Source organism: Podarcis bocagei, assembly GCF_964188305.1.
Source record: "Podarcis bocagei genome assembly, chromosome: 13".
Lineage (NCBI taxonomy): Eukaryota > Metazoa > Chordata > Lepidosauria > Squamata > Lacertidae > Podarcis > Podarcis bocagei.
The window spans coordinates 52,718,585-52,742,530 of NC_138138.1; the positions used below are offsets into that span (position 1 = coordinate 52,718,585).

The 23,946-nt window shown below is 48.6% G+C and overlaps 1 protein-coding gene across 2 annotated transcripts in view; it reads left to right on the plus strand.

Moving 5' to 3' along the window:
• The window catches only part of LOC308572045 (polyunsaturated fatty acid lipoxygenase ALOX15B-like), a 46,199-nt gene that overhangs the window by 16,820 nt on the left and 5,433 nt on the right, over window positions 1-23,946 (plus strand). For both annotated transcript variants that reach the window (XR_014001628.1, XM_081167854.1), the window contains exons 2-12: window positions 69-273; window positions 2,426-2,507; window positions 5,520-5,642; window positions 8,346-8,449; window positions 9,192-9,364; window positions 10,433-10,576; window positions 13,005-13,208; window positions 14,939-15,025; window positions 16,781-16,950; window positions 17,735-17,856; window positions 23,183-23,283. Coding sequence is in view for 1 of the 2 variants with exons in the window: in XM_081167854.1 (XP_081023980.1) it covers window positions 69-273; window positions 2,426-2,507; window positions 5,520-5,642; window positions 8,346-8,449; window positions 9,192-9,364; window positions 10,433-10,576; window positions 13,005-13,208; window positions 14,939-15,025; window positions 16,781-16,950; window positions 17,735-17,856; window positions 23,183-23,283 (1,515 nt within the window). In the remaining variant the exon portion in view is untranslated. The remainder of the gene's footprint in view (window positions 1-68; window positions 274-2,425; window positions 2,508-5,519; window positions 5,643-8,345; window positions 8,450-9,191; window positions 9,365-10,432; window positions 10,577-13,004; window positions 13,209-14,938; window positions 15,026-16,780; window positions 16,951-17,734; window positions 17,857-23,182; window positions 23,284-23,946) is intronic.

Sequence of the window (23,946 nt, forward strand, 5' to 3'; positions counted from 1 at the left end):
CTTCCTTCCTTCCTTCCTTCCTTCCTCCCTCCCTCCCTCCCTCCCTCCCTCCCTCCCTCCCTCAACAGGTGGAGGAGCACGAAGTCTTTTGTGACCACGACCTGGGCCCGATCCTGCTGATCCACCTGCACAAAGACCCTTACTCCTTCTTCCCCGAGAACAGCTGGTACTGCAATTCTGTCGAGGTGACATCTCCGCACGGTGAGGTCTATCGCTTCCCCTGTTACCAGTGGATAGAGGGTTACTGCACCAAGTCCTTCAGAGAAGGAGCAGGTGAGTATTCCTCACTCCTCGCCCCCCTGCCCTGAATATCCTGGCACTTGCTGGAGAGGCAAGGTCCCATCCCATAATGACATCAATGATTCATCCTGAAATGAGGTTTGAAATTCAGAATGAGACTTTGTATGTTTGCTTGCTTGCTTTATTTTTGCAGACAGCCCCCCAAAAAAAACCCCTCATTTTAATCAGATGTACCATATTTTTTGCTCTATAATACGCACCAGACCACAAGACGCACCTAGTTTTTGGAGGAGCAAAACAAGAAAAAAATATATTCTGAATCTCAGAAGCCAGAACAGCAAGAGGGATCGCTGTGCAGTGAAAGCAGCAATCCCTCTTACTGTTCTGGCTTCTGGGATAGCTGCGCAGCCTGCAATCGCTCCATAAGACGCACACACATTTCCCCTTACTTTTTAGGAGGGAAAAAGTGAGTCTTATAGAGCAAAAAATACGGTACAGTGGTACCCCGCAAGACAAACGCCTCGGAAGACGAAAAACTCGCTAGACGAAGGAGTTGTTCGTTTTCTTAGCCGCTTCGCAAGATGCATTTCCCTATGGGCTTGCTTCGCAAAACGAAGCTTGCCCCGCAAGCTCCGGGGATAGCGGGGAAGCGCAGCGCGTCTTCCCCGCTGTCCCCGGACCTCTTTTGAAGCAAGGGGCGGTGGGGAGAAGATCGCTTCTCCCTGTTGCCAGCCCCGCAATCTCCGGGGACAGAGGGGAAGGCGCGCACGCCTTCCCCTCTCTCCCCGGACCCCTTTTGAACCAAGGGGCGGCAACGGGGAAAAGCGATTCTCCCCGCTGCCCCTTCCCTTGCTTTAAAACAGGTCCGGGGACAGAGGGGAAGGCGCACGCGCCTTCCCCTCTGTCCCCGGAGATTGCGGGGCAGGCAACAGGGAGAAGCAATCTTCTCCCCGCCGCCCCTTGCTTTAAACAGGTCCGGGGACAGAGGGGAAGGCGCGCGGCGCTTCCCCTCTGTCCCCGGACGGTCTCCATAGGAACGCATTGATTGATTTTCAGTGCATTCCTATGGGAAACCGTGCTTCGCAAGAAGAAAAACTCGCAAGAAGAAAAAACTTGCGGAACGAATTAATTTCGTCTTGCGAGGCACCACTGTATTTATTTCATTTTTACCTCCCACTGAGGACCTCATAGCAGGTTGCATGGGTGTGATTGACAAGGCCAGCTCAGCTGTTTGTTGCCATCCCATTAGACTCTTCCTGCATTCGTTTATGGCTTTTGTTGGGTAGGTGAGGGAATATATTAACTACATTTGATCCCTCTTCAGACCCATGTGCGTGGGTTGAGACAGAGGAAAAATGCATCTGCAAGCCTTTTTCAAAGGACAGGGCTTTTTGCAGACTCTTTCACAAGAGAAAGCCCTCTCAGCAGAGTCTAAATCTCATTTTAAGCAGTTTAATTGAAAGCCTAGAGATAGGCCGTTAGACTGATCTCCCCCTTTTTGTTTCCCTGTTTATCAAAGAAACAGGCTACAGACTGGAAACTAAGTTTATAAAATGTATAGTTTACTCACAGTCAAGCATTTGTCCTTAGCAGCAACAGCGGTAAAAAGTAACACAGTTAAAATACTTGTATTTACGGTGAAAACAGCCTCAGGCATGTTTGTGATGCTTTGAGCAGAAGTCCACTATCATGGCTGGTTGGAGAGAGAGAAATACAGCCGTACCTTGGAAGTCAAACAGAATCCGTTCCGGAAGTCAGTCTGACTTCCGAAACATTTGACTTCCAAAGTGTGGCTTCTGATTGGCTGCAGGAAGTTCAGTTTGAAAACTGGAACACTCACTTCCAGTTTTTGATCGTTCAGGAGCCGAAATGTTCGACTCCCAAGGCGTTTGGGAGCCAAGGTACAACTGTACGTCTCTGCTTCTTCCCTCCCAGGAGAGGAGGGGAAATGACATCACACAGAGCCTTCTCTGCCAATTACATTTCTGTGGTCAGAGTCGGCGGCAAAACACCTCTATGGTCTTAACCCTTTCACATGCTAACTAGCAAGAACGTGCATTGTTAGATTTGACTGCCTATCACCCACATCCATAAGGATGTGTAAAAAGTGGAGAAATGCTAAAAATTGGGGAAAGCCAGGGAAAGTGTAAAAACCACTTGACCTTTTTCTTCCTTTCGTGTACAGCCAAAACTCCAGCGGACGACACTCATTATCTCCAGCGGAGGCACCGCCGTGAGGAGCTGGTACTGAGTCATACGAAATATGGGTGAGTAGGAAACAAATTTACAGAGATACCTTCCTACCTACCTACCTACCTACCTACCTACCTTCATTCCTCAACAGGTGGAGGAGCAGTAACGGTTGTTGCTGTTCTTGTTTTGCAGGAGGTAATCTTCTACCACTGGCCCTAATAGCCGGGTATCTTCATCATATCATTACACGTGTTAATTTTGCTATCATAGTGTTTGAAATCTAACTACCCAGAAGTGTCCTTACATGATGGAGAACATGGTCAAACCTGAAGGCCACATTCACTTCTGGGAAAACTTACGGCAGCCACTTTTTCCTTTCCTTTCTTTCATAAAAATTATACACCTCTTGATTGTAAAGAACAAACCAACCTCAAAATGGCTTACAAAAAGATAAGGCAATAAAACCAAGAAAGATTAACAACCCTACTGTAACACATACAAAAGTTAAAACATTAAAACAGATTAAAGTTATCTGTTGGTAAAGTAAAGGTAAAGGGACCCCTGACCATTAGGTCCAGCCGTGACCGATTCTGGGGTTGCGGCGCTCATCTCGCTTTACTGGCCGAGGGAGCTGGTGTACAGCTTCCGGGTCATGTGGCCAGCATGACTAAGCCGCTTCTGGCGAACCAGAGCAGCGCACAGAAACGCCGTTTACCTTCCCGCTGGAGCAGTACCTATTTATCTACTTGCACTTTGACGTGCTTTCGAACTGCTAGGTTGGCAGGAGCAGGGACCGAGCAATGGGAGCTCACCCCGTCGCGGGGATTCAAACCACCGACCTTCTGATCAGCAAGTCCTAGGCTCTGGGGTTTAACCCACAGCCTTGTCTAAATAAGAACATTTTTAGCAGGCACCAGAAAGAGTAAAGCGAAGGTGCCTGTTTGATCTCATGAGGGGGAGTTCCAAAGTGTAGGTGCTACCACACTAAAGGACTTAGTTCTTACAAATGCAGAAAACAGGTATTGTGTGGCACGTGTAGTGGTGCCAATTCTGCCAGTCGAAGTGGTAAGGCGACATTGTAGGTGCATGTGGTGGGCAGGACCAGAGGCAAAAGTGGGTGGGGGCCACAAATTAAAAATGTGCCTTTGTAGAGTAGATTTGTTGCCACACACACTCCCACAGCCCTCTTTGTCCTTCTCACGGAACGACGATTCCCAGAGCGGCTTAACAGTCAATCCCTCTTCCCAGGCAACTCTAGGAATTGCAGCTCTGTGACGGGAACAGACAGGGGTCTCCTAACAACCAGTGGCGTAGCGTGGGTTGTCAGCACCCGGGGCAAGGCAAGTAATTTGCGCCCCCTAACCCGTGGATTTTAGCAGGGGGCAGAGAGCTGCGAGTGCCAGCGCCCCCCCCCCCCAGATGTTGCGCCCGGTGCGGCCGGCCCCCCCTGCACCCCCACGCTACGCCACTGCTAACAACTTTCAAGATCCTTAAGCAGCCACAGTTCCCAGGATTCCTTGGGAGGAAGCCATGACAGTACAAAATGACATCCCAGTGCTTTGAACGCAGAGTGTAGATGGGGCCTGACAAGGGGCCAAATCCTGCCTTCCTTCAAACAGCCGCCGTGCCCACCATCAGGCAATTCATTCTGCACTCCTGTTATGTATTCAGTGGTCTGTGTTTGCCTAAGCTTGTGTCTGGACTAAGGATTCTGAGTTCCTGTGTTCTGATCATAGCTGTCAACTGTCCCTTATTTGGCGTGGAACTCCCTTATCCCAGCGCTGTGTCCCGCTGCTGTCCCTTATTGATGATGTCCCTTAAATTTCCTGGGTTTCATGCTCGCCCGGCTCGGAAGGGAAGCAGCAGCTTGGGGTCCTCCGCCGCGAGAGAGAGCACGTGCACGAGCTGCCGCGTCTCCGTCTTTTCCCCCTCAGGGGCGCGTCGTGAGGAGACGGGTGGCGGCGGGCGGGCAGGCAGCCCCTCTCTTGCGAGACTTCTGCCGCGCTGCCAGGGGAAGCCGGAGGCAGCAGCGGCAGCGGAGGCGGCCTGAGGGAGGAGGGAGAGGAGGGGATGGGGAGGGACGCAGAAGGGTGGCGCTTCAGTGGCCGCCGCGGTGCCGCAACCGCCTCATGCCGGGCTCGCGGGCGGCCTGGGCGAGAGTCTCTCCCCCCCCCCTCAGGCGGGGAAGGGCCGATGGAACTCCTTGCACCAGGATGACGGCAGCCCCGAAATGCTGCTTAGCATCCCCTCCAACCAGTGCAGCATCTTAATGTAGTGATTTCCCCCTCTGCATCCCTTTCATAACTCTATTTTTATAAATCATTTGTCCATCCATAGTTCAAATTTTTACTACAAGTTTTCTGTCAATCCTACCAATGTATGTAACTCTTTACAATAGCTTTTCAACTAAATTATAAACTTTCCCCATTCTTTATTAAAGAGGTCCTCTTCCTGGTTTCTAATTCTGCCTGTAAGCTTTGCCACCTCGATGTCGTTCATCAGTTTTTCTGCCCCTCTTCTTCGGTTGGAGTTGTAGACCTTTAGGATCATCTATTCCAGCCCCCTGCAAAACCCAGTCAATCGCAGCAAAAGCAGCATGGCTCTATCAGTGGCGGATTGATGTATAAGCTAAGCAAAATCCCTTATTTTGGCTGCTGACCCCTTATTTTCAAAGCTGCTGGTCCCTTATTTTCAAATCTGTAAGTTGACAGCTATGGTTCTGATTCGATACAAGATCACAGAACGTTTCAGGATTTGGGCCTCGGCCATTGGCCCTTGAATTCTGAGTCGTGATTCGCAGTTTGGAAGTTTAGACAGCCAATCGTGTTGGGAGTGGGAGTGGCCCAGGCCTTCAGAAATGTATATAAGCAGTTGCTTTGCCCCTGTTTCCCAGTTACGTGGTTCAATAAAGGTTCTTGCTGTTATCGCCGTGTCTTGCCTCGTGGGAACCCACCTACACTTCAAGTCCTACACAGAAGGAAGCCTCACAGCATTCTGTAGGATTTTCTCGTTGGCAAACACCGTTCACAAGAATGCCTGGCTATCGTTTATTCGTTCTCCCTCTCTCTATCAATTTATCTGCACAGGTGGAAGGAATACATCCCAGGAACTCCATATTGTGCCGATATCGATACGGACATGACGATGGAGTACAATATCCAGTACTCTTTCCCCAAAGTCACTGCCTTTTTTGGGCGTGGGACCCTCGCGTAAGTCTTGCATAACCTGCCAGCACTTCTTTTTTCTTTCTTTCTTTCTTTTAAACATCTTTATTTAAAGTTCAAAAAGTACATAATTATATGTGCCCTAAACATAAAGGTAAAGGGACCCCTGACCGTTAGGTCCAGTCATGACAGACTCTGGGGTTGCGGTGATCATCTCGCTTTATTGGCTGAGGGAGCCGGCGTCCAGCTTCCGGGTCATGTGGCCAGCATGACTAAGCCGCTTCTGGCGAACCAGAGCAGTGCACGGAAACGCCGTTTACCTTCCCGCCAGAGTGGTACCTATTTATCTACTTGCACTTTGATGTGCTTTTGAACTGCTAGGTTGGCAGGAGCTGGGACCAAGCAACGGGAGCTCACCCCGTCGCGGGGATTCGAACCGCCGACCTTCTGATTGGCAATTCCTAGGCCCTGTGGTTTAACCCACAGCACCACTTGCATCCCATGCCCTAAACATGGCGAGACGTAAATAAAACAGGGAAAAAGAAAAAGAGAAACCCGTGTAGAAGGGAAAATAAAGGGGGGGGGAGGGAAGCTATATTTTAGAAGGTTGTTATTGTACTTCACCAGACCTTAACCTACTACACTAGTGGTAAGAGTGGCTTCCAAATATTGTTGAGTTTGTCCATACCAAATCTGTGTTAAATGCAAGTTGTTCATATGTTGCAAGTTTGTATATGTCTTCAATCCAATCACAGAAGGGAGGCGCATTTTTATTTTTTCCAGTTCATCAGTATCAGTCTTTTTGCTGTGGTGGAAGCACAGAGAGTCCACTGTATTGTCTTTTTGTAAGGTTCCACCTGCTGGGCATATACTGTATTTTTTGCTCCATTAGACGCACTGGACGATTGGACGCACCTAGTTTTTAGGGAGGAAAACAAGAAATAATAAAGGGACGCAAAGCATCCTGAGCGAAGAGGGAGCGCTCCTCCATCTTCGCACAGGAGGCTTTGCGGGGCTACCCCTGAAGCCAGGAGAGCAAGCGGGATCAGTGCGCACCGATCCCCCTTGCCCGCCTGGCTTCAGCAAAAGCAAGCCAACTGGCTTTCCTCCCGCAAGAGCCGTGCGCTCTTTAAAGGGAGCGCGGCTCTTGGGGGCTTTTCTTGGGGGCTTTTCCCTCACCTCCCGCAAAAGCCAGGGGCAGGGATGGATCCCGCTTGCTTTCCTGGTTGCGTGCAGCCTCTCCGCCGGGAGAGGCTGTGCGCAGCTAAACAAGAAGCTGGGACAGCCAGCGGGAACTCTGTGATTCCGCTCGCTGTCCTGGCTTCCTCTTTGGCCGCGGGGAAACCTTCATCCCCTGCCCGGGAGAGGCTGCGCACGGCTAAGGCTCCCCCAAGAGCTACGCTCCCTTTAAAGAGCGCATAGAGTGTGTGTGCAGCTCTTGGGAGCTTTTCCCGACGAGGGAGCCATTCTCCCTCCTCAGGAAAAGTCCCCAAGAGCGGCACACACGCTCCATGCAGCTCTTTAAAGGGAGCGCTGAGCAGAGCCTCCCGCCTGCATTCGCTCCATAAGACGCACACACATTTCCCCTTGCTTTTTAGGAGGGGAAAAGTGCGTCTTATAGAGCGAAAAATACGGTAGTTCAAGAGGACATTTTGCTCTGCAAATGTACGGTTGTTCCGTACAGTTCTGTTGATAGTTTCAGTTACCTTCTACTGAAAGTATCTGAAGAAGTGTGCATGCACACGAAAGCTCATACCAATAACAAACGTAGTTGGTCTCTAAGGTGCTACTGGAAGGAATTTTTTTATTTTGTTTCGACTATGGCAGACCAACACGGCTACCTACCTGTAACTAGAACTTCTGCCAAAAATCTTTCAATATAGAACAATGAAAAAACTTACGTTTTGGAGAAGCATTGTCCCTATTGCATCTCCAACAGTTAGATACCACAGATAGCCCTTTTTTAAAGAAACGTAATGGGGTCCAGGATATTGTAAATATTATTTCTTGTTGTATGAGCCTGCAAGCACTTCTTAAGCTTGAGATGACTACTGCACAGGAAGGTTTCATCTCCCCTGCTAGTCAAAAATATGGATTCAGTCTTGGGCTGGTTGTTTTGATTTCTCTAAGTGTCTAATCCCACTGTGAGATACTTGGACCTCAGCTTGGTTGTTGAAAAAGCTGCATACAAATATTACATAATATAACCTATTCATTTCGGGATGTGTGAGCCTCCAAGTGTGGTTACACTCCAAACCCTATCGGCTTTGACCCTTAAGACCCCTGGGGATTGTTTTCCAACAAGGCAACTTGCATACCTTCCAACTTTTCCCCATTCAAAACCGGGACGTTCATCTTCCGGGACGCATTCCCAAGCGAGTCACGTGACTTGTGCCTTGCTCTCACGCTAGATCACAGCACCCAAAATGGCTGCCGAGATCTCGTGAGAAAAAACGGGATGTCCTGTTTCCCCCCGGGGCACTTGGAAGGTATAAAGTTGGTGGGCATCGCTGTTTCTTGTGGCAATGAGTTCCTTAGTTTAACAATGCAAGATGTGAAGAAAGCCTTTCTTTGGTCTGTTCAGCCGCCTCCCTTTGCACAAGACCTTGCACAGCAGCTGCCAGCCAGAGTTGGCAGCACTATGGTCTGACTCTGCATACAAGGAAGCTTTGCTCAAGGGCAGATGTTCCTCCTCTGTAATGGCATGCCTCTTCCTTGACAAGTTCTCTTTCTGCATCTCCTCCTCAGGCTGTTTGAGGCCAAAATGAAGGGCTTCCTGGACAAACCTTACTCCTGGGAGAAGCTTGAGGACATCCGCAAGGTCTTCTGGTTCTACCACACCGCTGGAACAGGTCAGTGATGGCTGAGGAAGCTGCCTCTCTTCAAAGCAAACCCTTTCCGTGAGAGGTCCAGAGCGTGGCAATAGAGAACGGGCCTTTTTGGTGGTGGCTCCCCATTTGTGGAACGCTCTCCCCAGAACAGCTCGCCTGGCACTATCATTGATGAGCTTTAGTAGAGTGACTCGGAAACGACAATTAATCCAGAATGTGGCAGCTGGACTGGTGACTGGGTGTGGCTGCTGGCACCACATACAACACAGGTCCTAAGAGATCTATATTGGCTCCCAGTACGTTTCCGAGCACAATTCAGTGTGTTGGGGCTGACCTTGAAAGCCCTAAACGGCCTTGGCCCAGTATACCTGAAGAAGCGCCTCCACCCCTATCGTTCAGCCCCCTAAGGTCCAACTCCAAGGGCCTTCTGGCGGTTCCCTCCCTGAGAGAAGTGAGGTTACAGGGAACCAGGCAGAGGGCCTTCATGGTGGTGGCACCCGCCCTGTGGAACGTCCTCCCATCAGATGTCAAGGAGATAAACAATTATACGACCTTCCATAGACATCTGAAGGCAGCCCTGTTTAGGGAAGTTTCTAATGTCAGATGTTTTTCTGTGTTTTTATATTCTGTTGGAAACCGTCCAGTATGAGCAGGTTATTATTATTATTATTATTATTATTATTATTATTATTATTATTGGCAAAAGCGCTTCTTTTCCACCAGGCTTTCAATGATCTGTGTCTCTCCTTCTTCCCTTCTCCAGAATATGTGTTCAGGCACTGGAAAGATGACGATTTCTTCGGCTACCAGTATCTGAATGGAATCAACCCTGTGTTGATCCGGAAATGCACCAAGATCCCGGAAAATTTCCCTGTGACCCAGGAGATGGTGGCTGGGCCTTTGGGAGAATACACTACCCTCAAGGAAGAGTTGGAGGTCGTTCATTGCTCTCCTTCTCATTGGCTGTATCTCAAAGCCACATTTGTGTGTGTGTGTCCTTCTCTATGCATTGTTGTTCTTGAGTCGTTTAGTCTTGTCTGACTCTTTGTGACCCCCTGGACCAGAGCACGCCAGGCACTTCTGTCTTCCACTGCCTCCCGCAGTTTGGTCAAACTCATGCTGATAGCTTTGAGAACACTGTCCCACCATCTCGTCCTCTGTCGTCCCCTTCTCCTTGTGCCCTCCATCTTTCCCAACATCAGGGTCTTTTCCAGGGAGTCTTCTCTTCTCCTGAGGTGGCCAAAGTCTTGGAGTCTCAGCTTCAGGATCTGTCCTTCCAGTGAGCACTCAGGGCTGATTTCCTTCAGAATGGAGAGGTTGGATCTTCTTGCAGTCCATGGGACTCTCCAGAGTCTCCTCCAGCACCAGAATTCAAAAGCATCCATTCTTCGGCCATCAGCCTTCTTGATGGTCCAGCTCTCACTATGCATATATATGTCTAAAATATCCATAGCCCACCTCTCTAGTAATAGTTAACCAAAATAGCTCTAAAGAACCAAAAATGCTGCCTTCATCAGAGGAGTACTGAAATATACTCAGAGTTGAGAGTGGATTTCATGCTCTTCATTCAGCTCATAGTGGTGAGGAGGAATGGAAGTTCCCCCAGAATGTCTGCTTTGTAGACATTATTTATACAATGGGCCCCACGTGATTGGCTAATTCCGGGATTCACCTGTAGGCCAATCAGGTTGCGGATTCACTTCCACCTGGAGCTGGATTGGGTGGCTCCTGTGGACCAATCAGACTGCTGCATTCTGAATCCTATTGTTCTAGGACCAATCAGACTGCTGCATTCTGAATCCTATTGTTCTAGGACCAATCAGACTGCTGCATTCTGGACCCTATTGTTCTAGGACCAATCAGACTGCTGCATTTTGGATCCTATTCAACTCAGTACATAACAAGTAGGATGGCAACTTTAGTCCAAAATGCTGGGTTGGGCTGACATCAGATGGGATTCAAACTTTCCTCCCTTCTCCAACCCGCTCCAACTCTGTTTTTCAGAAAGGAACCATCTACCTAGCAGATTACAAGTTGCTGGAGGGTATCCCTACCATCCTTGTGAACGGCAAAGAGCAATACATTGCTGCCCCTCTGTGTTTGCTGCACCAAAAGCCTTCTGGGGAAGTCATTCCTATAGCCATCCAGGTAACAATTTAACAAAGAAACAAAAAACAGGGAAACATTCAGCAGAAGGATTCCAAACAAGCTAGGAGGTTCCCCTCACTTAAGGGAAGTCAAAAAGATATTCCATGAGATTGTTTTGATGAATATATGGCAAAATATTGCTCAAAAAAAGATTCGCTAATATGCCCAGATTAAAATGTGAAGTACTGGGTGGAAGAAAAATTAGTAAGGAAAGATAATATGAATATACAGATGATTTGAGAAGACTGTGGAATGCAAAGATTTTTGCAAATTGTATAGTGTGGAGGAAATTGAGTGGGGGCGGAGGGAAGTGGGAGGAAGGAGAAAAGAATAATACGATGGATTGAGGAAATAGAAATGTAAATGTATGGGGGGATGGGGAGGAAATGGAGTTGGCTTTGGTACATCTGTATTGTAATGTGATATGTGAAAACCAATAGAGATAGATAGATAGATAGATAGATAGATAGATAGATAGATAGATGATAGATAGATAGATAGATAGATGATAGATAGAGAAATATAAATATATATTCGGAGTCAAGAGTGGATTTCATGCTCTTTATTCAGCTCAGAGTGGTGAGGAAGAATGGAAGTTTCCCCAGAATGTCTGCTTTATATACATTATTTACACAATGGGCTGCACGTGATTGGCTAATTCCGGAATTTTCCTGTAGGCCAATCAGGTTGTGGATTCACTTCCACCTGGAGCTGGATTGGGTGGCTCCTGCAGACCAATCATACTGCTGCATTGTTCTAGGGCCAATCAGACTGCTGCATTCTGGATCCTATTGTTCTAGGGCCAATCAGACTGCTGCATTCTGGATCCTATTGTTCTAGGACCAATCAGACTGCTGCATTCTGGATCCTATTGTTCTAGGGCCAATCAGACTGCTACATTCTGGATCCTATTGTTCTAGGACCAATCAGACTGCTGCATTCTGGATCCTATTGTTCCAGGGCCAATCAGACTGCTGCATTCTGGATCCTATTGTTCTAGGGCCAATCAGACTGCTGCATTCTGGATCCTATTGTTCTAGGACCAATCAGACTGCTGCATTCTGGATCCTATTGTTCTAGGACCAATCAGACTGCTGCATTCTGGATCCTATTGTTCTAGGGCCAATCAGACTGCTGCATTCTGGATCCTATTGTTCTAGGGCCAATCAGACTGCTGCATTCTGGATCCTATTGTTCTAGGACCAATCAGACTGCTGCATTCTGGATCCTATTCAACTCATTACATAACAGATAGATAGATAGATAGATAGATAGATAGATAGATACTCGATGAGGCCAAGGAGGCGGTAGATTCTTAGCACACAAGGAGGAAACCCTGCACAAATCCGGAATGCAGTCCCTAAGACAGTTCGATGGAGCCTTGTTCACCTCCTTCCAGCAACTCCCGCAGCCATGCTTGTGCCAAATAATAATAATAATAATAAAAATAAAATTTTATTTATACCCCGCTCTTCCCAGTTCAAAAACCGGGCTCAGGGCGGCTAATAACAAATTTAAAACACTTTAAAACACTTAATTATAAAAGCAGCATAAAATATGCTATAAAAACATAAATAACAATAAAAATCAAAAATCAGTCAGATAATCCCCAGGGCTAGCTGGCTGAATTGGTCCTACTTGGGCCAGCGAGGAGACCAGGGGAGAATTAGCTGTGGGATCTCAGAGCGGGTGATCTTCATAAAAGGGGAGGGGGAGGGAAGGGAAGGGAAATAAAAGATCAGGCTGGATTCAAATTAAAGGCCAGGCGGAATAGCTCTGTCTTACAGGCCCAACGGAAGGAGATTAAATCCTGAAGGGCCCTGGTCTCATGGGACAGAGCGTTCCACCAGGTTGGAGCCATCACTGAAAAGGCCCTGGCCCTGGTGGAGGATAGTGTGACTTCCTTAGGGCCCGGGACCTCTAAACTATGGTTATTCATGGACCTTAAGGTCCTCTGTGGGGCATACCAGGAGAAGTGGTCCCGTAGATATGAGGGTCCTAAGCCACAAAGGGCTTTAAAGGTCAAGACCAGCACCTTGAACCTGACCCTGTACTCCACCGGGAGCCAGTGCAACTAGATGGGCCATGGGACAGTCTGTCTTCTAGACCAGGGGTAGGCAACCTAAGACCCAGGGGCCGGATCCGGCCCAATCGCCTTCTAAATCCGGCCTGCGAACGGTCCGGGAATCAGTGTGTTTTTACATGAGTAGAATGTGTCCTTTTATTTAAAAGGCATCTCTGGGTTATTTGTGGGGCATAGGAATTTGTTCATTATTATTTTTTCAAAATATAGTCCGGCCCCCACAAGGTCTGAGGGACAGTGGACCGGCCCCCTGCTGAAAAAGGTTGCTGACCCCTGTTGTAGATAGTCTGAAAGCACCTTCCTTTGCTGTTGCATCTTTTATTCTATTGTGATTCCCTCTTCCAGTTGAGCCAGCGCCCAGGTCCCCAAAGTCCCATTTTCTTGCCCACCGACGAAGAGTGGATCTGGACCTTAGCTAAGACCTGGGTGCGAAACTCCGAATTCCACATCCACGAGGTGAACACCCACCTGCTCCGTGGACACCTGATGGCGGAAGTCTTTGCGGTGTCGACACTGAGGCAGCTGCCCATGTGTCACCCCCTGTACAAGGTGAGAGAGCCCAGAGGGGCTGAGTTTGGGGCATTTAGCGGCAAGTACAGGGAGGGATATAGGGACATGAGTGGCGCTGCGGGTTAAACCACAGAGCCTAGGACTTGCCGATCAGAAGGTTGGCGGTTCAAATCCCCGCCACGGGGTGAGTTCCCGTTGCTGGGCCCAGCTACCAATCTAGCAGTTCAAAAGCACGTCAAAGTGCAAGTAGATAAATAGGTACCCCTCCGGCGGGAATGTAAACGGCGTTTCCATGCGCTGCTCTGGTTCTCCAGAAGCGGCTTAGTGATGCTGGCTACATGACCCGGAAGCTGTATGCCGGCTCCCTCGGCCAGTAAAGCAAGATGAGCGCCGCAACCCCAGAGTCGGCCACAACTGGATCTAATAGTCAGGGGTCCCTTTACCTTCACCTTTACGGGGAGGGATGTTTTCGACATCCTCTTTTATCTTTTGAAGGAAACGAACCACGTCTGGGGGAAAAGGCTGCCTCTCTCAGCGATGCTACCAGCCTGGATGGCTTTGAAAGAAAACTTTGCCCCCTCTTATAAAAAAAAAATAATAACTTGTGGGTATCTCGTGAATCTGAAAGTTAGAAGACTGGGGACAAATAAAAAAATCATTCTTGATGCAATGAATAGTTAAACTGTGGAACTTGTTCCTGCAGGAGGTAGTCAAGGCCAACAATCTAGAAGGCTTTAAAAGCGGACCGGTCAAATTCATGGAGGGGGAGAGGGCTATGGATTGGACTCGAGAGGGGTGGGGTGGAGGGGCTGCGAAGGGGAGAATCAGGGGAAGAACATGCTATGGCTTCAATTACAAGACCTTTGTCTCTGCGTACTTTGAGACATCCCCCCCCATCCTTACACATTTTTTGGGGACAGGGGGTGGGCTGGTGTGGAGGACTCCCTGGTCCTGAATGGGGTAACTGTGCCCACGAAGGACCAGGTGTGCAGCCTGGGAGTCATTTTGGACTCACCGCTGTTCATGGAGGCACAGGGCAATTCTGTGTCCAGAGCAGCTGTTTACCAGCTCCATCTGGTATGCAGGATGAGACCCTCCCTGCCCACGGACTGTCTCGCCAGAGTGGTGCATGCTCTAGTTATCTCCCACTTGGACTACTGCAATGCGCTATACGTGGGGCTACCTTTGAAGGTGACCCGGAAACTACAACTAATCCAGAATGCGGCAAAAAGACTGGTGACTGGGAGCGGCTGCCGAGACCACGTAACACCAGTCCTGAAAGACCTACATTGGCTCCCAGTACGTTTCCGAGCACAATTCAAAGTGTTGGTGCTTACCTTTAAAGTCCTAAACGGCCTCGGCCCAGTATACCTGAAGGAGCGTCTCCACCCCCATCGTTCTGCCCGGACGCTGAGGTCCAGCACCGAGGGTCTTCTGGCGGTTCCCTCATTGCAAGAAGCAAAGCTACAGGGAACCAGGCAGAGGGCCTTCTCGGTGGTGGCGCCCGCCCTGTGGAACGCCCTCCCATCAGATGTCAAAGCGATAAACAACTACCTGACATTCAGAAGACATCTTAAGGCAGCCCTGTTCAGGGCAGTTTTTAATGTGTGACATTTTAGTGTATTTTTGGTCTCTGTGGAAGCCGCCCAGAGTGGCTGGGGGGACCCAGCCAGATGGGCGGGGTACAAATAATAAATTATTATTATTATTATTATTATTATTATTATTATTATTATTATTACACGTGTTCCCTTTCTGCCCCCCTGCAGCTCTTGATTCCTCACCTCCGTTATTCCATCCATATCAACGTGCTGGCCAGAACCTACCTTATCAGCCAAGGAGGCACCTTTGACAAGGTAAGTGGGAGACTCGTGGGACGCCCTTGGAGGAATGCTTGGTGACCCCACCGTGGAATGCCTTCCGCGCTGAGCCAGCTCTTCAGGCCCCAGGACACACGGTGATCTCTGTTCTTCCACATCCTACCCATTCGACCGCAGGGTGATTCGCAGCTGACTTGGGGAGTCTTTTCTGGGGGTGCCTCTCTGTTTTGCAGGGCTCTGAGGGCAGTCTTTTGTTTTGGAAGTGCCCTGCTTTTGAATCTGCCCAGTTTGGTTTAAGGATGAAGAACCCAAAGGAGGAGATTCAGTGCGGAGATTTAAGGTTTCCTCCCAAGGGAGCAGGTTGAGCTACAGGCCTCCCTGCCAGATTTAAATGCATTGGGGATAGATCCCAGGTTAGTCTTCCTCCGAAGCCGATAGATGTAGCTAACTTAAGCCTGTTCGTTTCAGTGGATGTGCTCTGAGTACAAGTTAACAGGGTACAACACAATAACACAATTTAGTAAAAGGTAAAGGGACCCCTGACCATTAGGTCCAGTCGTGGCCGACTCTGGGGTTGCGGCGCTCATCTCACTTTATTGGCTGAGGGAGCCGGCGTACAGCTTCCGGGTCATGTGGCCAGCAGGACTAAGCCGCTTCTGGCGAACCAGAGCAGCGCACGGAAACGCCGTTTACCTTCCCACCAGAGCGGTACCTATCGATCTACTTGCACTTGACATGCTTTCGAACTGCTAGGTTGGCAGGAGCAGGGACCAAGCAACGAGAGTTCACCCTGTTGTGGGGATTCGAACCGCCGACCTTCTGATCGGCAAGTCCTAGGCTCTGTGGTTTAACCCACAGCACCACCTGCGTCACACAGCCCAATTTAAATTATGGCAATTCTTTCCTCTCTCTTTTTTGTAAAGTAGTTTTTATTTGGTTTTTTAAAAATATAAATTTATAACAAAATCAATTAAAAATCTGTATAAAGAGATTACTCTGAATCTCACGACTACCCCCCATCCCCTCTATAGGTCCTAATATCAATCAGTCCATAATACACATTTTTTTATCCATCTAAATTGTCCATAGTTTTTGTTACATTTGTTGTTGTTGTTGTTGAGTCTTGTCCGACTCTTTGTGACCCCCTGGACCAGAGCACACCAGGCACTCCTGTCTTCCACTGCCTCCCGTAGTTACATTACAAATGCGATTAAAATCCTGCTAATGTTTTCATCTGTTTGCAATGGTCTCCTGAATAAATTATAAACAAATTCCCATTCTTTTTTAAAGTTCTTGTCGTCTCGGTTCCTGATCTTCCCAGTTAATTTTGCCATTTCAGCACAATCCATCAACTTGGTCTGCCATTCTTCCCTGGTCGAGATTGTTTCTTCCTTCTATCTCTGGGCAAATAACATCCGTGCGGCTGTTGTCACGTACATGAACAGTCTTTTCTGGTCCTTTGGGATCGCGGTACCTATAATTCCAAATAAGAAGGCTTCTGGTGTGTTTTTTTAGCAAATGTTATTTTAAACATTTTTTTCATTTCATTATATATCATCTCCCAGAAAGTTTTTTTTACCTGACACCTCCACCACATATGACGAAAGGTACCTAAATTATAGCAATTGTTTCCAAGTCTATATATATGGATCAGCACTGGCAAGTGTTAGATTATACACGGGACTGCCTCTGAAGATAGTTTGGAAACTTCAGCTGGGGCAGAATTCGATGTGCCTCATTTTGGAGTGTGCTGAGTGGTCTTCTCCCCTCCCCACCCGCTTTCTGCCGCAGGCCATAGCGACCGGGCGCAGAGGGTTAGCTGTGCTTCTTAAAAAGTGCCTGGACAACCTGACCTATACAGATCTGTGCCTCCCTGAGGATATTGAGGCCCGAGGAGTCGGCTCGCTTGCCGATTACTACTACAGGGATGACGGGCTGAAGATATGGGATGCCATCGAGAGGTAAGAGAAACAGGATTCGCTGGGTGCTTTCAGTGGAATGGCTGGAGTCTTCTTCAAACATCAGCCCCATGCCCACCAGTTCCTCGCACGGCATGCCTGATCTCAAACTCTGCTCCCAGTTTCCAGAGTGGTTTGCTGCCATGTATGGTGTGGGGAGAGCTGCTACTCAAGAGCAAGGCATCAAAGCACATGTAGTGCACAGACACGAATCCTGGGGATGGTAATTTCCACCAAGACCGTATAACACCGGTCCTGAAAGACCTACATTGGCTTCCAGTACGTTTCCGAGCACAATTCAAAGTGTTGGTGCTGACCTTTAAAGCCCTAAACGGCCTTGAAGGCCCAGTAGACCTGAAGGAGCGTCTCCACCCCCATCATTCAGCCCAGACACCGAGGTCCAGCTCCGAGGGCCTTCTGGCGGTTCCCTCCCTGCGAGAAGTGAGGTTACAGGGAACCAGACAGAGGGCCTTCTCGGTGGTGGCGCCCGCCCTGCGGAACACTCCACCATCAGATGTCAAGGAAATAAACTTTTTAGAAGTCATCTGAAGGCAGCCCCATTTAGGGAAGTTTTGTATGTTTGATGTTTTAATATTCTGTTGGGAGCCGCCCAGAGTGGCTGGGGAAATTGTTGTTGCTGTTGCTGTTATTGTTATTGTCGTTCACGCCTCACAGAGCTACAATTCACAGCGCCCTTAAGCTCCCAGGATTATTTGCGGGATGCCGTGAACTTTAAATGTGCTTTAAATGTGTGGTGAGCCGGCCTAACTTCTCATTTTTCCCACAGCTTCGTCTCTGGCATCGTGGAACTGTACTACAAAAGCAACTTGTCTGTCCAGAGAGATTACGAGCTTCAGGCCTGGATCTGCGACATCTTCACAAAGGGCTTTCTCTCCAAGCGGTCATCAGGTACTCCGCCAAACCCATTTCCTGCTGCTTCCCTGTTCTGCTCGCTGTTTTCCTTCCTTTGGGACTTGTTTAGACAGCCCGTCACATTTGGGGAAGCCTATAAAAAGTACCGTATTTTTCGCCCTATAGGACACACTTTTTCCCCTCCAAAAATGAAGGGGAAATCTGGGTGCGTCCTATGGGGTGAATGCAGGCTTTTGCTGAAGCTTGGAGAGCGAGAGGGGTCGGTGCGCACCGACCCCTCTCGCTCTCCAGGCTTCAGGAACACATCCGCAGCCTAGGCAGCCGTACGGGAGGTCCGGCAGGGATGTCTAGGCTGCGGATAGCAGCCTGCCGCCCAGCGCGAGGGGCGCCCTGAAGCAGAGCGCCCCCCGCGCCAGGCAGACATCGGCCAGCCCCACAAGCTCGGGGGACAGCAGGGAGGCGCAGCGCCGCCATCCCGCTGTTCCTCGACCTGGTTCTGTTTCCCCGACCTGCTTTTGGGAGGGAAATAAAGGGAATTTTTTCCCCTTTATTTCCCCCCTAAAAAACTAGGTGCGTCCTATGGGACGGAGCGTCCTATGGGCCGAAAAATACGGTATCCGCTTCCCCACAGGCCCCTTAACTTGGTGGAGGAGCACAAAATGTAACGCTGCCACGCTGCTAACAATACTTCTGGTGTGCAGCCAGCTGCGATGCACTATTTCATGGTATCATAGAATTGTTGAGTTGGAAGGGACACCCAGGGTCATCTAGTCCAACCCGCAGGAACGTGCATTTAACATGAACATCTGTTTTATTATGCTCTTCAGCCATGTCTGAGCCCCAACGCAAGTCACAGTGTGAAAACGCACAAAGGAAGCTGCAGTTAGATTGGAGGTACTTGGAGGGTGTTGCCATAAAAAAATTAAGGTCTTATGTATGATAAATGTTCATAAATGTACCAAGCAAACACGTACATAAATATATAAACCACATGTCTGAAGTAGCACAGGAAAACGGCCGTGAAACCATTTTGACTCCCAAACTGACCAAATGATTTCTCTGCAAAGTCAAATGGAAAAGCCTCCCCATTGTCTTTCCCTTCACAAATCCTGTCTTAAGGGTATGTCTGTGTTTGAATAGGGTGAGCCTGTGACCTGGCTCAGGAACTAAGTGTTTGTCATTACAAAAGACTGGCCAGGCTCCCCAGGGTATCCAACCAAGTGAGCATTAACAGGTAACCTGCCAGACAGGAGATAAACAACCCACTCAGATTTCTGCTGTAGACCGCTTCTTCTGTGATGTAGGTATGATGTTTCTGGGGTGGTCTTGGACTCCAAGGCTGGCAATTTAAAATGTCTATATAAGGGCGGGCACACCTAGGTTCAGAATCCTCCTCCTTTCCTGCGTGTGAGGGGATCACCGTGTTGCAACAGATCAATAAAGATCAGGCTTACGAGCTGCTTTGCTTCTCAATATTCTCTGGTCGGCCTCTGTTATTTTCTCCAACCAATGGAGAACCTGCAAAGGACTCTATAAGGGCTCTTGTGTCCCCCATAAGGGAAGAAGGGCAGATTTTTGTTGAATACAGTGTGTAACAGCAGTCTCCAGACCCCCGGCAGTTGAAGCTGTAGATCAGGTTCCTAGGCCCTTTCCTCCAGTTGATGGGGGCAGGAGGAGAAGCTGAGGGACTTGGAGTGACGAGATTTTTGTTTGGAGGGGGGCAGCCAAATGTTGTTTTTAAAGGAAATCAAATTTGTTGAGCTTTCCCCCTTGGGTGGAAGCCAGGGAGCCCAACACTAGATGGCGCCAGAGACAACAGCAGGCGGATTCTAGTTTTGTCTCTGTCCTTTTCCCTACTGAAGTTCTGTAACGCCACCAGTGCTTTAGTGGTCACGAGGCAAGGGAGGAAGACCCAATCCTATTTCTCCTCTAGGGTCCCTGTCTCCAGCCAACCTTAATAAAATATTGGGGGGAAGGCAAGCATCACCCCATATAATAGATCACAAGATCTCTCTCGCTCTCTTTCCCTCTCAAATGCACACACAAACACACACACACAAACACCCCTTATTTGTGGTTGTTTTTAATAATTTTTATTGCGTTTTCAGTTTTATCATAATCACAGTTTCAGTACATAATTCAATAAACTCAAACATTGCTCTAACGGAGCACCGACCTCCCCCCGCCCCTCTTTCTGACTTCCATACATAATTACATTATTTTTAGCATTTCATAGAATCATAGAATCATAGAGTTGGAAGAGACCACAAGGGCCATCGAGTCCAACCCCCTGCCAAGCAGGAAACACCATCAGAGCACTCCTGACATATGGTTGTCAAGCCTCTGCTTAAAGACCTCCAAAGTAGGAGACTCCACCACACTCCTTGGCAGCAAATTCCACTGTCAAACAGCTCTTACTGTCAGGAAGTGCTTCCTAATGTTTAGGTGGAATCTTCTTTCTTGTAGTTTGGATCCATTGCTCCGTGTTCGCTTCTCTGGAGCAGCAGAAAACAACCTTTCTCCCTCCTCTATGTGGCATCCTTTTATATATTTGAACATGGCTATCATATCACCCCTTAACCTCCTCTTCTCCAGGCTAAACATGCCCAGCTCCCTTAGCCGTTCCTCATTTCTATCACCACTTTTTTACCTTCTCTCTTATTTTTGTATTTCTCCTCATTAAATGTAAATCACTTTCTTATATTCTCATTACAGAACATTTCAGCTCAAACCTGCAAACGTTTTCCGATCTTTACAATGTTCTTTCATACAGAATATAAATTTGCTCCAGTCCTTTTGAAAGAGTTTGTTGCCCTGATTCTGGATCGTCCCCGTCAGCTTTGCTAACTCTACCACACACACACCCCATTTGAACGGCAACGGCCATCACCTTTGGGGCCACCCAACCTCTGTTTATAAACCTTCAACGAAGGAGGGAAGCCTCCTTCTGAGGGGGTTCCGCCCCACTGTCAAAATCCAACATGCATTGTAAAGCGCCGGTCTTCAATTGGTGGGTCAGGACCTGCAAGTGTGTTGCTGTGGTTTGCAAGAGGAGCACGACTCCCTTGCAGACATATGGTACAAGATTAAGGAACGGGCTGCTGTGGGTGAAACCACAGAGCCTAGGACTTGCCGATCAGAAGGTCGGCGGTTCGAATCCCCGAGAAGGGGTGAGCTCCCGTTGCTCAGTCCCAGCTCCTGCCAACCTAGCAGTTCAAAAGCACGTCAAAGTGCAAGTAGATAAATAGGTACCACTCTGGCAGGAAGGTAAACGGCGTTTCCGTGCGCTGCTCTGGTTCGCCAGAAGCGGCTCAGTCATGCTGGCCACATGACCCGGAAGCTGTACACCGGCTCCCTCAGCCAATAAAGCGAGATGAGCACCGCAACCCCAGAGTCGGTTACGACTGGACCTAATTATCAGGAGTCCCTTTACCTTTTTAACCAAGAACAAAAATTTATGTAAAAATGGGATAGATATATGTTCAAAAATATAGTAAAGGTTCACTATATATGCTAGTGTTCGATTGACGTTGGAGAGAAATTGAGTTGAGAAACGAGATCAAGGGTACATATTGATATAGGAATGCATTAGATAAAATGTAAAGAAATATACAATAATAAGAGTACATTCATTTGAGAGATAAAAGAATATACAACGAGATTGACAGGAAGTCCATAGTGTTGGTACAAATATTATTTTGAAATAGCTTTATGTCTTAGTTTTTTTTATTTTCTTTCTTCTTTCTTTAGGTACATAAATTTGACATACCATACAGTGGTGCCCCGCAAGACGAATGCCTCGCAAGACGAAAAACTCGCTAGACGAAAGGGTTTTGCGTTTTTTGAGTCACTTCGCAAGACGAATTTCCCTATGGGCTTGCTTCGCAAGACGAAACGTCTTGCGAGTTCTTGCGAGTTTGTTTCCTTTTTCTTAAAGCTGCTAAGCCGTTAATAGCCGCTAAGCCGCTAATAGCCGCTAAACCGCTAATAGCCGTGCTTCGCAAGACGAAAAAACCGCAAGACGAAGAGACCCGCGGAATGGATTAATTTCGTCTTGCGAGGCACCACTGTATTTTTCGCTCTATAAGACGCACCCGACCATAAGATACACCTAGTTTTAGAGGAGGAGAACAAGAAAAAAAAATCCCTCCCTCTCTGCGCAGCGCCTCTCCAGCGAAGAGAAGTCACAACAGCAAGAGGGATCGCTGCTTTTGCTGCGCAGCGATCCCTCTTGCTGTTCTGGCTTCTGGGGTAGTCGTGCCAAGCCTTTTCAGGCCAGGGGGGGCATTGCTCGGGCTAGGTGGTAGTCGGCCAGGTGGCAGGGCGCTCTCGCTCCCAGCTCAATTTGGGTCGTGGTGTCTGTGTGTCAGCGGTTCCCCCAGTTGATGCACCGGGCGTCCCCAGTTCCCTCTCAACAGAAACGCAGCCCCACATCGCTAGAGATTTCTTTGAGTGCAGCAGGCTAGGGCCTGCGATTGTAAACACAACACAGGACAGGAATTCGGTGCGCACCGATCCCTCTTGCTCTCCTGGCTTCAGGGATAGCTGCGCAGCCTGCATTCGCTCCATAAGACGCACACACATTTCCCCTTACTTTTTAGGAGGGGAAAAGTGCGTCTTATAGAGCGAAAAATACGGTATCAACTTTGTATACATGTTGGAAATTGTCAGGGAACTGACATCGGAGCGAGAGGCGAAGGGGAGGCTCCCAGATGATGCTGGCGAAGGACCCAGCAACAGGGGGAGAAACAGCTCAGTAGAGGGGGAAGCCAATCAGCGCAACACCAGGGATAAAGGGGGGCAGACGGGGGAATTGGAGAGAGGGCTCCAGGACTCTTCACTGGACATCAGTGAGGAGAGCCCAGGTCCTCCGCTACCCACGCCTTCCCTGCGCAGAAGACTCCCGCGCAGTGAGAGGAGGAGGAGACTGGGTGTCAAACAACTTTTATGTTGGAAGAGGTTCAAGAAACGCCCACTGACGGATTCTGCCAGTGACTGAGGCAGCCACCATGAGAAGGGGCTGTGCAGTCAGAAAGGTTTAACAAGGCAAATTAACCGAGAAAGGCACCAGTTTACGCACGAGTAACTCATACCCATTACAGGAATTATACGATAATATGCCCTGTAATGTAATATGATAATGTATACATATGTGACATAAGAACGTTAATAAAAAAAGAAAAAAAGAAACGGGACCCAAGATGCGTGGTTGGGTTAAATCCCAGGCTGGTGGGTTTGAGCAAAAGATAGCCAAGGCTTGGACTCGCTGGCTGTCACGGTCCCCTTGCAACGCTACAGCTCTATGATTCTGTTTGGTTGAAGATGCCTGTTGTAAAGGACTTGTCCTCTCGCTTCCCTGCAGGCATCCCTTCCTCCATCCGCTCTGTTCCGGAACTCATCAAGTTTCTGACCATGGCGATCTTCACCTGCTCAGCCCATCACGCGGCCGTGAACAGCGGGCAGGTAAGTGATTCTGCTCTCCTTCCTTGCCTGAGCAGGGAGTATCTGTGCCAGAGATGTTTGAAGGCGCTGATTCCCATTCTGAAACATGCTCATCTCTTTTTTTGGTTTCACAAATTCATTCACACAAATAAAACTCTTAGAAATATTAGAATTGAACACGAGATTCTTCCGAAACTTTGGACCTCCCTCTGCGGGTTCTTTAAATAACTTTGTTGTTTAGTCGTGTCCGACTCTTAGTGACCCCATGGGCCAGAGCACGCCAGGCACTCCTGTCTTCCACTGCCTCCCGCAGTTTGGTCAAACTCATGCTGGTAGCTTCGAGAACACTGTTCCACCATCTCGTCCTCCGTCGTCCCCTTCTCCTTGCGCCCTCCATCTTTCCCAACATCAGGGTCTTTTCCAGGGAGTCTTCTCTTCTCATGAGGTGGCCAAAGTCCTGGAGCCTCAGCTTCAGGATCTGTCCTTCCAGTGAGCACTCAGGGCTGATTTCCTTCAGAATGGAGAGGTTTGATCTTCTTGCAGTCCATGGGACTCTCAAGAGTCTCCTCCAGCACCATAATTCAAAAGCATCCATTCTTTGGCGATCAGCCTTCTTTATGGTCCAGCTCTCACTTCCATACATCACTACTGGGAAAACCATGGCTTTAACTATACGGACCCTTG